This window comes from Stigmatopora argus, chromosome 1 (assembly GCF_051989625.1).
Source record: "Stigmatopora argus isolate UIUO_Sarg chromosome 1, RoL_Sarg_1.0, whole genome shotgun sequence".
NCBI lineage: Eukaryota > Metazoa > Chordata > Actinopteri > Syngnathiformes > Syngnathidae > Stigmatopora > Stigmatopora argus.
Window position 1 is genome coordinate 29,101,039 of NC_135387.1, and position 13,469 is coordinate 29,114,507.

General features: G+C 40.0%; 1 protein-coding gene and 1 long non-coding RNA gene across 2 annotated transcripts; both read right to left on the reverse strand.

The window, feature by feature from the left end:
- Window positions 1-1,692: 1,692 nt before the first annotated feature.
- On the reverse strand, window positions 1,693-5,669 carry LOC144085708 (uncharacterized). Its single transcript, XR_013304222.1, has 7 exons — window positions 5,505-5,669; window positions 5,256-5,318; window positions 4,741-4,762; window positions 3,970-4,055; window positions 3,610-3,744; window positions 2,595-2,703; window positions 1,693-1,904 (listed from the first exon to the last, which is right to left on the reverse strand). It is a non-coding gene; the product is annotated as an uncharacterized LOC144085708 (long non-coding RNA).
- Window positions 5,670-9,954: 4,285 nt separating this feature from the next.
- On the reverse strand, window positions 9,955-10,936 carry LOC144085703 (olfactory receptor 6N2-like). The gene has a single exon (XM_077615257.1). The coding sequence runs from the start codon at window positions 10,934-10,936 to the stop codon at window positions 10,013-10,015; it is 924 nt and encodes a 307-aa protein (XP_077471383.1). The 3' UTR covers window positions 9,955-10,012.
- Window positions 10,937-13,469: the final 2,533 nt, after the last annotated feature.

The following is a 13,469-nucleotide window of genomic DNA, read 5'->3' on the forward strand; positions in this document are numbered from 1 at the left end:
ACTCGCACCACAAAATGTGGTACAAAATTTTATAGTGGAGGAGGAGCTTTGTGATGGAAGATTTTGTAAATGTTAGGGTTATTAGTCTTACATTATTATATATTTGCTCGCAATGAAGCTTATTAGTCTCAAATTATTATATATTTGAACGCTTTGATTTACTTAGCTTATTAACATTAAAAAAGTCATTTTGAGTACATCTGCTTGCAACCGTGATAAACAACGGGAAGGTCGCTCCTCTCTCCTGCTGGACTTCTCAAAATTGTTTTGAGAAACATCGACTTCTGAATGTGTGGTTCACATCAAACATCCTTGGGAAGATACAGAGGACTTTCAATTGTTATGAAACAAAGACTTCTTCATGTCTGGCTCACGCGAGCTCCCTCGGGAAGATCCGGCAGACCTTCAATTGTTTTGAGAACTGAGATGCATGTTGTAAGTCTTATGTAATAAATAAGCAAGAGAGGCGTCGATTCGGGAGAATGATCTGGGACAGAGACGTGTCAGGATCGATTCTCTCTTGCAAGACCCCGGTTATGAGTCAGATGTCTCTTTTATTTGTGAGTGCATTTGGGAATGCCTATTGGTGAACCTATCAGTAAACTAAGATGGCATCTGCATATTTAACAGTATTGTCCATGTTCAGGCATTTGAGGTTTTTTAATATCTGACAGTGGTGGTGCGTTTTTGGTGTTCCTTCTAATACCTTTAGAGCTTGCTTATAAACTTTATAAACTTAAGTTCAAAAAACATATGATTTAAACAATGTTGAGTTTTTCTAATATCTGACAGTTGTGGTGTGTTTTTTGGTGTTCCGCCTAATACTTTTAGGCTTGCTTATAAACTTTATAAACTTCAGTTAAAAAGTCATGATCTAAAAAAATGTTTTTGTCATTCTATCCTACAGTAAGAGATAAGACAACTCCCTTTAACAATATGAAATGTAAGGGAACAATAAAACTGAGAATTTTCTTTAGAGACATTTTTAATAAACGCCTTCAAAACAAAAACTGCTGTAAAATACTAAATACACATTAAAGGATTGCAGCAATAATAATCAACCAAAGACATCATTAACATTGGTAAGCAAAATTACTATTTTCAGTCTCACAAAAATAAACTATGTATCTTTATGTCAGATATGACAATTTCAAATAAAATAAAAAAGATGGATGAATTTAAGAAAGTCATTTCAGCCTCAATAAGTACTACATTGAGATTATTTAAGCAATAAAGCTGTTGTTTGTGTGTTTAGTAAGCCATAGTAGTAAGACCCTCAGTTAGACTGCCCCTTGTCCCTGATTGGCTTACCCTAACATTTTACCCAATATCCTAGCCAATCATCCAATCATATATATGTATATATATATATATATATATATATATATATATATATATATATATATATATATATATATATATATATATATAAATATAAATATATATATATATATATAAATATATATAAATATATATATATATATAAATATATATATATATATATATATATATATATATATATATATATATATATATATATATATATATATATATATATAATTTGTGGGTGGGGAGCAGATTCAGACTGTTCATCTTAAGGTACCCAAGGGGATTGCAGTGGCCTTGGCTCCTATTTGTTTGTTTATTTGTTTGTTTAAGGAGACGAAAGTAAATACACACAAAGACACTTGCTCCAGTAGGTTGCTTTATTAATTGCTGTGCTAAAGTTTGTTTACTTTTAGTATCTACTTAACAACTGATTGTTTCTCTCAACAAAAAAAACAATACAGTGGAAAAAAACTAGAACACATGCTAAGAAATATGCTTCTAGTAAGAGTCTACATCTTTGGCGCAAACAAAAGGTAGTCGGCTATTGCAACCTCGATCATTCCATTGTTGTCCATCTGAAAGTAAACATAAGTACCAGTTTAATTATTTGCAGTCATGAAGGCTTTATTAGTTGATAATATAGCAGCCAAATTTCTCTAGGTTTGAGTGTATTAAAGTAACTTTTTCATTTTCCTTCCAAACTCACATCCTTATTTACCCTGTTTTGGAAAGTCAATTTTATCTATTCATTTTCAACTTCACTATCCTTGTCAGGGTCGTAGGATGGTGGAGCCTATCAAAGAGCTAAATTCGGCAAAAGGCGGACCACACCCTAGACTGGCTGCCAGTTAGTCACGGTGAAGACAATGATACAAACTATGGAGCTAAATCAAGGCCAAAGGTATTGAATGGAAAAAAAGTTTGTTCTTGTTTAAAAAAAAAACCTAAAAATATTTACTTTCAGATCTTATATTTTCAGTTTCAGAATTTTTGCTACCAAATCTTTTGTGTGTGTGTTCAATTTCAACTTTTTTGAAAGGAGGATTACACCCTAGCCTGGTCGCCAGTAAACTGTAGAGCACATAGTCAGACAACCATTCGCACTCACAATCACACCAACACATAAAAACACTAAATCCAAAACTTAAATCTAGTTATAGTTGTATTTTACAGTATCTGACAAGAGAATGAAATACATGCAGACAGAATAGACGGCTGTATGTATTACAGGTGGGTAACTTAGGATGACAAAATTGTATTCTTACTTCGAAAGTTTATCTCTGCGCAATTTGAATTTGCAGCAACTCTTGGCCGGCCAGTACCCCAGTCATCAAAATCAAACTCTGAGCCATCTACCCATAGAAAAGCGCCATCCTGTTTGGAAAGTAAAATTTTTGTTATGCATGGAATAAGAAAGGTCAACCCTATTCATTGATTTTCAGCTTTAATTTTCTCGAGATGATTTATTATACTATTAGGATAAAATCCTGGTTACGTTGTTAAGGTTTGATTCCTTCGTCATTGGGGGATTCATTTATTCATTTTTTGTACCGCTTATCCTCCGGGTCGCATTGATGGCAACTATACACAGTATGTGGGCAACACCCTAAGGAGACGAAAAATAATCATGTTCCCTCCAACTCATAATTAGGGACAATTTACAGTGTTCAACCCTCCTACCATACATGCATTCTTCGTTCCTTTGACTTTGGATTCACATAGTATCTCAGAAATACCATGTGCGATGTTTTGGTCTGAGGGGTCATCCGTGGAAGCTGTACCCTCGCGGGTTCCGGTTGAATCGGCGGAAGGCTGCTTTTTCAGTGCGCATCGCCGGTCCTTGGAACCGGCTTCCGCAGGGTGTGGTCGAGAAGCCGACGGTCGCCCAGTTCAAGCGGGCTCTGGATGACTTTTTGGCCGTGAACCAGTGACTACATCGCGTTTTGTTGCACATTTCTTGTGTCTTGTTACATGGCCCTTAGCCTAGTGCTTTTTCTTGCCAAATATATTGAATTGAATTGAATTGAATTTTCAAAGAAACACATTTGTACTCCCTATTAAATCCATGAATATGGAGGTAAAAATAATGAATCAGGGGGCGGCTTATACGAGAGTAATTGAAAAATTCAACGATTTTAAGGCAATTTTAAAGGTGCGACTTATACGCAGTGAGTGGCTTATATGCGAGAAAATACGTTATCACATCGGGTCAGTGCATAATATGTAGTAGCAAGTTTCATATCCCTGAAAGTTGAAAGTGGAATTTTTAAAACATTTTACCATGACTCGTTCATGCAGTCCAATCCAAGTACGGGCAAAAGTCCCAGCCTTTGCCTGAATTACGTGTCGAACCACTTCATTTTCGAGAGCATTGTGAATTGAAACCAGATTTCCTCCAAGAAGGTTGCAGAAAGTCTAATGGATTGAAAACAACCATTGAATATTAAATACAAAATAAACACAACTGCTTAGTTTTATATAAATATAAATAAATATATATATAAATATATATATATATATATATATATATATATATATATATATATATATATATATATATATATATATATATATATATATATATATATATATATATATATATATATATACATATATTATATGGGTTACTAAATATTGTACCTCAGCCATGCCAAATCTTAATGGCTCATTTATAAAAGTGATACAGCGGGAGTCCAGACGAGTCCAGTCCATGGGGCATTCTTTATCTGGAGCAAAGACAAGTTGAAGACAGTAGAAAACCTTGAGAACTACGACTGAAGCTAAAATGTGCGAGATACAATTAAATTAAATGTGTTTACAATTAGATAAATACTTAAATACATAAATAAATAAGTCTATTGCTATATATCAGGGGTTGGGAACCCTGAGAAAAGTGCACTTCGTGGAGAAGCACCTTCAATTTCGTCATACGCAGCTGGGTATGATGACAATTAGGCTTTTGTCTAGTCAATGATGATGACAAGCCTAAGTCTGATTTTTTTTTTTTTTTTTTTTTTTTTGACAGAGAGAGCCATGAACAATTCATACTTTCAAATATTATTCCTTGAGAGCCATACTCAGAATTTATATATATATATATATATATATATATATATATATATATATATATATATATATATATATATATATATATATATATATATATATATATATATATCAGTGGTGGTCCGTGAATTTCCTAGCGACGCCTTCAGTTTTCGGTGTTGGATGAAAGCAATGAAAGGAAGCTGACAGACAATTTGGAATTATTGATAAGTATTCATGGACAAAATATAATTAACATCAGTCTGTGATTCAGATATATTTTTTTAGGCCAGCAGAGAAGGCCTTGCAGGACCAGACGGTCCACCACTGATATACATATAGATAGACAGACAGACAATTACCAACCTCTATGTACGACAAAAGCCCGCTGTAAGAAAAAAGAAATCCTGAGTAAATTATCAGTAATAATTTATGAACCATGTTAAAAATACTACAGCTAACGTAGGCCAGATTTAGAGATTCATTCATTCATTCCTTTTCTGAACCGCTTTATCCTCATTAGGGTTGCGGGGTGTGCTTGGAGCCTATCCCAGCTGACTCCGGGCCAAAGGCGGGGGACACCCTCAATCGGTGGCCAGCCGATCGCAGGGCAGATGGAGACAGAAAACCATGCACACTCACACCCATACCTAGGGGCAATTTAGAGTGTCCAGGACCGACCTGGATTTGAACCCAAGACCCCAGAGCTGTGAGGCCGACACGCTAACCACTCATCCGCCGGGCCAGAGTTAGACAATGACTGTAAAATTTAGTTTTCAACCTATGACGCAAATTTGGATTTGTTTCAGTGGAGTGTGTTAATTTAGCTAAACTTGAAAGATAGAAAGATGAAAGACGTTTAAAAAAATACTTATACATACAGTTCCGGTTAACAGGCCACTGATGCCACAGAGCAGCAACAAAAAGTGAAGAAAAAATCTCATCTGTTGAATTAAAATATTTCAGCAATGGAATTTCTCATTTGGCTTCATGATCAATGGTTACACCACATAAAATTGGTTTATTTAATAATACTGAACTATATATTTCTGCATGTAAAAATTAGTTGCCAGGACATCATAAGTGTACATTTAAAAAGTGAACATAAAAAATGATGTGTTAAATCTTACCTTTACCGTTGTTCAATTCAACTGACAACAAACCAAAGAGCCTCTCTACAGTTACCCTTTTGTACACACAATGTTTTTCTTGTTTGTAAGGTAGAACTATGGAAACACCCACAAAGGAATTTTAATAACCACTCATAAAACTCATTGTTTCTGTTAATTACACATTGTTACAAAAAAATGAAAATTGGGTTTCAAGTTTCAAGGAGAAGTTAAGTATAGTTTTCATTTAAATCCTAAATCCAAAACATTCACATTCATCTAGTGCTTTCCTTTGACACAACATAACCAAAACTGAACAATAACCATTTTTCCCATACATCAACTTGAAACCCTATAGAGGTTTGTGCACGTGTGCACGTGTGTGGGCGTGTGGGTGTTGGGGGGATTGTGCGTGCATGAGTGCGTATCTATGTGGTTATGTGTTATGTATTGATTATTTATTTTGACACTACAGATACTGAAAGTAGTCTGTTTAAAAATATGCCTTTAAATTTAAAGGCGCTACTCCCCTTTCTTCGCAGTCAGAGAGTTAAAAATCTCACGCAAAAGATCCAATACTCTAATGACAAATTGTGATACGATTTTGTTCTGGTCTAAAACATGACCTCGGACGGCCTCTACTGGCAGAGTTTGGAATAAAATCCTGCTGTCCTATCCAGAGGATATATCGACCATCAGAACTTGCAATACGGACCAGACTGGTGGCTGGTTGTGCCTGCCACCCAATCAGAGACCCATCCCATAATCACTCAAGCGCTTCCAGGTGTGATTGATCAGCCAGTGAGGAGTATTTAAAGCCAAGAAGACCATGACCACACCGCCAAATCGTCTTAATCAGTTTACTGTTAAGTACCCTTCTCCTTTGTTGGAGTAATCATTATTATAAATGTGTTTGCTTTCAACGAAGACAAACGCTTACTCCAAGGTCGCTCTCCAGGACAGCTGGGTCCAGCGAGAGATACAAGTTCGCAAGGACATAAACAATACACTGAGTCCTTGCTCCGAGGACTGATTACTGGAAGATACGCCTCAACCCTTTCCCCAGATGCAAGTTCGCAATGAAGATCTGTGAAGGACGCTTAAATTGTTGTTGGTTCAGCGGATGGCTATCAGGCATATTGTTTTAATTTGTGACGCTAGTTTTGACGCTAGGTTTGCTTAATATGGAATTGTTTTGTTTCTTGCTTACGCAATTGGATCGAATCGATAACCTTGTAATTGTTTTGATTTGAAGCCTTAAATGGGCAGGACATAATGCCGCTCGAGAGAATAATCTTGACCGGACGAGCGGGGGGATGTATTCTCTTCTTGCAAGAATTAAATGGTGATGTGACTACAGATGCCTTTTTTATTGAAAGCTGAATTGGAAATACCTAAGGATAAACCTACAATTGGATAAACCTAACATCCTTGCTTACCTCTACTGATCTCCGACCTCTTGTTTTGTTCTCAGGATCCCGACCACGCTCAGCCCCACGACCAGGGACCACGATCTCGCTCTCGCGCATTGTAACCTTCGCTCTGGACTCCACTACGTACTCCTCGGGTACCGACCTTCCTGCTACGACTAACGACTCGCCTACGCTACTCCCTTTTGTGCCTCTACCCATCTCTTGGATGCTTTCATTAAAAGTTCCACATCGACTTGCTGCCTTTGCCTGCTTTGGGGTCTTCCGTCCCCGATCGTAACATATATTATACGGCTTATATAAGCAGTATTTTACATGTAAATACTCGAATTCGTTCCACGGTCCAGACAAAACTATCAACTAAACCCTTAAAAATGTCATCAAAGTGTCCCAATTTTGTAGGAAAAGTGAAGACACAAAAATGAGGGAAAATGATCATAAAATGATTTAGATGATTTGGCTCAGCTCCTTCGTCACCAAGACGGACCAGTGCAGAGTTCGCATCACTGCAGATGCCGCACCGATCTGCCTGTCGACCTCCCGCTCTATTCTTCCCCCACTCGTGCACAAGACCCCAAGATACTTAAACTCCTCCACCTGGGGGAGGACCTGATTCCTGACCCAGAGAGGGCATGCTACCTTTTTCCGACTGAGGACCATGGTCTCAGATTTGGAGGTGGTGATTCTCATCCCGAATGCTTCACACTCGGTTGCGAATCGTTCCAGCGAGAGTTGGAGATCACTGCCCGATGAAGCCAAGAGAACCACATCATCTGCAAAAAGCAGTGATGCAATACCGAGGCCACCAAACCGGACCCCTTAAACGCCACGGATGCGTCTAGATATTCTGTCCATAAAAGTTATGAACAGAATCGATGACATAGGGCAGCCCTGAGGGAGCCCAACCCCCACTGGAAACGGGTCCGACCTACTGCCGGCTACGCGGACCAGACTCTAACACAGGGGTGTCAAACTCATTTCACATCGTGGGCCACATACGGCCTAGGGAGATGTCAAGTGGGCCGGACCATTAAAATTTATACCATGCTCTGCTATAAATAACCAAAATATCATGTCTTTCCTTTGTTTTGGTGTAAAGAAGCACAAGAACATTAGGAAAATATTGAAATTGAATGAACTATCCTTTTACAAAACATTTCATGAAACACCTCATATTTCCTTAGACAAATGTGCAATTGAATTTTATCATTCACAAATATGCATTGCAACTGATCCCACTGATTGTACAAAGGCACAAAACTTTAATTGGTACTGAAAAATATAGTCATGCACTTTAAGATTAAATTAGACTTTTAAAGAAAGGAATTTTTAAACCACTTACACATATGCATATAAAATCTAAATGTAATCCCTGCGTGCACCTTACAAACTAAGGGGAGTGATTTTAAATGTGTAATGAAGAAAGTGTCTGTCTCAGTGATGCGGCTTGTCTGCTACTCTGATGGAAAGAGTGCGCCCCTTATCGGATAATCCATGAATTGCAGCGAATTAAAAATATTAATTCCATGTCTTTTATGCATTTTTTCCACTTTCAAATTATCCTGCGGGCCTGATCAAACCTCCTTGGGGGCCGGTTCCGGACTGCGGGCCGTATGTTTGACACCACTGCTCTAACACCAATCATGAAGGGACCGGACCCAGCATATCAAGAGTTCCGGAACCCCATAATCCCGGAGTACACCCCACAAGACTCCTCGGGGGACACGGCCGAATGCCTTCTCCAGGTCCACAAACCAGAGAGACTGGTTGGACGAACTCATACACACCAGTGTGCTGTGGCACAATGGTTGGGAAAGACTGATTTAGAGTATCCAATCAGCCTACCAAGCATGTTTTTGGAATGTGGGAGGAAACCAGAGAACCCAGAGGAAAACCACCCAGGGAGAACATGCATACTCCACACAGGTAGACGTGACCTGGATTTGAACCCAGGACCCCAGGGCTGTGAAGCCGACGCACTAAGCGCCAACCACTCACCCCACCCGGCCACGTGTTGGATTTTTGTGTGTGTTCAAAATGTCGTAGTGGAGGAGGAGCTTTGTGATGGAAGATTTTGTAAACTAAGATGACATCTGCTGCATATTTAACAGTATTGTCCCAGTTCAGGCATTTGAGTTTTTCTAATATCTGACAGTGGTGGTGCGTTTTTGGCATTCCGCCTAATACTTTTAGGCTTGCTTATAAACTTAAGTTCAAAAATCATATGATTTAAAAAAAAGGTTTTTGTTGTTCTATCCTACAGTAAGAGATAAGACAACTCCCTTTAACAATATGAAATGTTGCTACTAGGACTCAGCACAGAAGTAAAACAAATAATAATAATAATGTATATTTTTTGAAGTTCATAAAAATGTGAAACTCACAAGCGGAAGCCACTCCCCTTTTCTCTGCTTGCTACTAGGACTCAGCACAGAAGTAAAATAATAATAATATTTTTTTTAAATAATAATAATAAATAAATAAGTAGTCAACATAATAAGTAGTCAACAAGTAGGGAAGTGCATAAATAACAACAATAAACAAAAACTAACCCATGAATAATGACAACAAATAATAAATAAATAATCAAGAAATAAGTTGTAAATAAATCAGTAGCCAACACAATAAGTAGGAATAACAACAACAAACAAACAGATAAATGATTTAAAAAATGAATAAATAAATTAGTATAGTCTATAATAAGTAGTAGTCAATATGAATAAGTGGTCACATATCTCGATTATCTCCATAAACAACAGATTGAAATATGATAACACCTGTTTAATTATTATCCAAATAATTGTCTAACACACACACTTATTTTTTGATTTCTCAAATGTCCCTTTAATTTGACTTGGCAGTTGTACTTAATGGACACAGGTAGATGCATTATTAAAATAACAGGTAGATATCAAAATAATTTATTCACATGATCTCAGGTGCACGTTTGTCATTGAACCGGATTAACCGTTCTCGAATTACAGCTCGGATTAAGTGAAAGGACGCCCGAAGTCCACAAAGTAAAGAGACGACAACAGGTATTGAATCACTTTTCTTTTATTGAATCATTGACTGCCATTAAAATGAAACGCAACCCGGCTATTTTTTGCTCAAGGGCGCCAATCTTTTGATGCGTTTCCAGATTTCCTTCATCTTGAGCCCGTAAATGATGGGATTAAACAACGGATTGTACACTAATATTTGCAGGCTCAAAAAGAGGCGCAGGATTTTGGACAGTTTTATCTCCAGCAAGCCCACCATGACGTCGAAGATAATAAAAACGGTGAAAAGGATCAAAACCATCAAGTGCGGCAGACACGTGTCGACGGCCTTGGCGCGAACTTCCCCGCGGCTGTGAAAGGCCACCCGGAAAATCCTGACGTAAGTGAACAGGATGAAGACCATGGGGAGGACGGCCATGTTGGCGATAACGACAAAGCCCCACGCCACCAGGGACGTCGGGTTCGAGCAGTGAACTTTGACCACCGTGGTGTTGCAAAAAATCCCCTCCAAAACGAAGCCACAGAGTTTTTGTTTGGACTGAATGATGACGGAAACCGAGACGTGACAGGCGGGGAGGAACCAGGCCAGGGCCAAGAAGACGCACACCCGCGTTTTCCCCATCAGGGTGGCGTACTGGAGCGGTCGGCAGATGGACACGTAGCGGTCGTACGCCATGGTGGACAGGAGCATCAAATCGGCGGCGGCGAAGCTGTAGAAAATGAAAACCTGCAACAGACACCCCGAGTAGGAGGCGACCTGTCGGCGGGACAGGACGTCCACTATGAGTTTGGGGTAGACGGTGGTGCTGAGCAAAATGGAGTTAAGGGACAACGCCGCGATGAAGACGTACATGGGCTCGTGGAGGCTGGGGTGGATCTTCACCACGTAGATGATGACGCAATTGGACGACACGATGAGGAAGTAGAAGACCACCCACAGTGAGAAGTAAAGGTAGCGGAACTTCTCCACGTCCACGTAGCCGCCGAGACTCAGCGCCGTGGTTCCGTTCCAAGGCGACATCGCAGGGGTGCTTGCGACGGGTAGATGAAGACGTGCGGTTAAGGACGGGGGGGCCCGATGGCTGGCGATTGGTCGTCGGGGCGGCGAGGTGTTCCTTATCTTTGCTCCGACGCCCCGCCCTCAAGGCGGAATTCCGAGGGCGAGCGATGTTGATGGGTGATGCAAGGTTAGGAAATTAAAGAAAAACATGGAGTGTTATTTGTAATTTTTGCATATTTTAACTAGCTGGCTCTCGAGCTGCATGCGGTTACCGATTTTGGCTCTTTGTTCTTATCATTTGTTTTGTGTATACTGTGGTTCTTCCTTGTTTCATGTTTTTCTTATTTTTATTCTGTCTTAAACATAGGTGGTCTGGTGATGAGTGGTTAGCGCGGTGGTCTCACAGTTCAGGGGTCCTGGGTTTGAATCCAGGTCAGTCCTCCTGTGTGGAGTTTGCATGTTCTCCCTGGGCCTGTGTGGGTTTCTTGCGGGTACTCTGGTTTCTTTCCACATTCCTAAGACAGGAATGCTAGGCTAATTATATGCTAAATTACTTTAACCAAAAGCTAGGAGGCCCAGCAGACGAGTGGTTGGCGTTTTGGCCTCACAGTTCAGGGGTCCTGGGTTCAAATCCAAGTCAGTCCTCATTGTGTGGAGTTTGTATGTCCTCCGGACTTGCGTGGGTTGTTGTGGATATTCTGGTTTCCTTTCACATTCCAAAGACAGGCATGCTAGGCTAATTGTATGCTAAATTACTTTAACTAAACGCTAGGCCCGGCGGATGAGTGGTTAGCGTGTTTGCCTCACAGTTCAGGAGTCCTGGGTTCAAATCCAGGTCAGTCCTCATTGTGTGGAGTTTGCATGTCCTCCCCGGGCCTGTGTGGGTTTCTTGCGGGTACTCTGGTTTCTTTCCACATTCCAAAGACAGGCATGCTAGGCTAATTATATGCTAAATTACTTTAACTAAAAGCTAGGACGCCTGGCGGACGAGTGGTTAGCGTGTTGGCCTCACAGTTCAAGAGTCCTGGGTTCAAATCCAGGTTAGTCCTCATTGTGTGGAGTTTGCATTTTCTCCCTGGGCCTGCGCGGGTTTCTTGCAGGTACTCTGGTTTTCTTTCACATTCCAAAGACAGGCATGTTAGGCTAATTGTATGCTAAATTACTTTAACTAAATGCTAGGCCCGGCGGATGAGTGGTTAGCGTGTTTGCCTCACAGTTCAGGAGTCCTGGGTTCAAATCCAGATCAGTCCTCATTGTGTGGAGTTTGCATGTCCTCCCCGGGCTTGCGTGGGTTTGTTGTGGGTATTCTGGTTTCCTTCCACATTCCAAAGACAGGCATGCTAGGCTAATTGTATGCTAAATTATCTTAATTAAACGCTAGGAGGCCCGGCGGATGAGTGGTTAGCGTGTTGGCCTCACAGTTCAGGAGTCCTGGGTTCAAATCCAGGTCAGTCCTCATTGTGTGGGGTTTGCATGTTCTCCCTGGGCCTGTGTGGGTTTCTTGCGGGTACTCTGGTTTCCTTCCACATTCCAAAGACAGGCATGCTAGGCTAATTATATGCTAAATTACTTTAACTAAAAGCTAGGAGGCCCGGCGGACGAGTGGTTAGCGTGTTGGCCTCACAGTTCAGGAGTCCTGGGTTCAAATCCAGGTCAGTTCGTAGTGTGTGGGTTTTGCATGTTCTCCCTGGGCTTGCGTGGGTTTTTCCCAGGTACTCCACTTTCCTCCCAGAACCCAAAAAGATGCAGGCTCTTATTTGAAGGCTTTGTTAAAACTTTTTTTCCGTTTAATCACCTTTAAACCTTACATTTAAAAAAAATATTATTTCAATCTTATTGGTCGTTACCAAAACATCGTGGTAGAATGTCAACAAATGATGAAAAATGAAAATGTTTCATTTTCAAACTCTAATTATTGACAGCTTCACTCATTAATCTTGTTGACAGAAGACTTCTGGTTTAACGCGTGTCAACGAGGCAAAACAAGCTATGCCCAAGGGAACAGCTAATGACCACCTAGTTCCCATTTGTGGTTTTTGTTTTGGTGTTTTTCAGACCAAGTTCTCCCATGAGAGGACGTCACTATGACCACCAGCCAAACATTTCCTGGCCCCCTGGGACTGACCTTGTTTTGACACTTGCTATCACTCACTCGCCGTTAGCGTCCTACGGGATCAATCAAGCTAATAGGCTAAGATAAATGAAGCTAGGAAATGACATTGTGACCACTGGGTCATCATTAGTTCTTCCCTCAGGCCCAGATTGTTATGTCTTCTATCTTTTTGGGCTGTAATGGTGCTTTTAACATTCTTAGATTTTCTAGTACGTAGCATAGTCAGGACCTCTACTAACAAGGTAATTTCTCGGTCCAAAATTTTCAGGTTAAGAAACCCTTGGATATGCAAATGAGCGTTCCAACATACAAAGACAAGATTCAAGTTAAGAAATACCTCAAAACTTAAATGCATTTCCTGGATCCGGTAATTTTGAAATTGCCCATTGTTTACTTCCACTTCTAGCCTCAAACAATAACTACAATAACCCTTTTTTAAGC

What these genes read in the sequence shown, in the direction of transcription:
- LOC144085703 (XM_077615257.1), bottom strand. Translation starts at nt 10,936, where the DNA reads ATGTCGCCTTGGAACGGAACCACGGCGCTGAGTCTCGGCGGCTACGTG.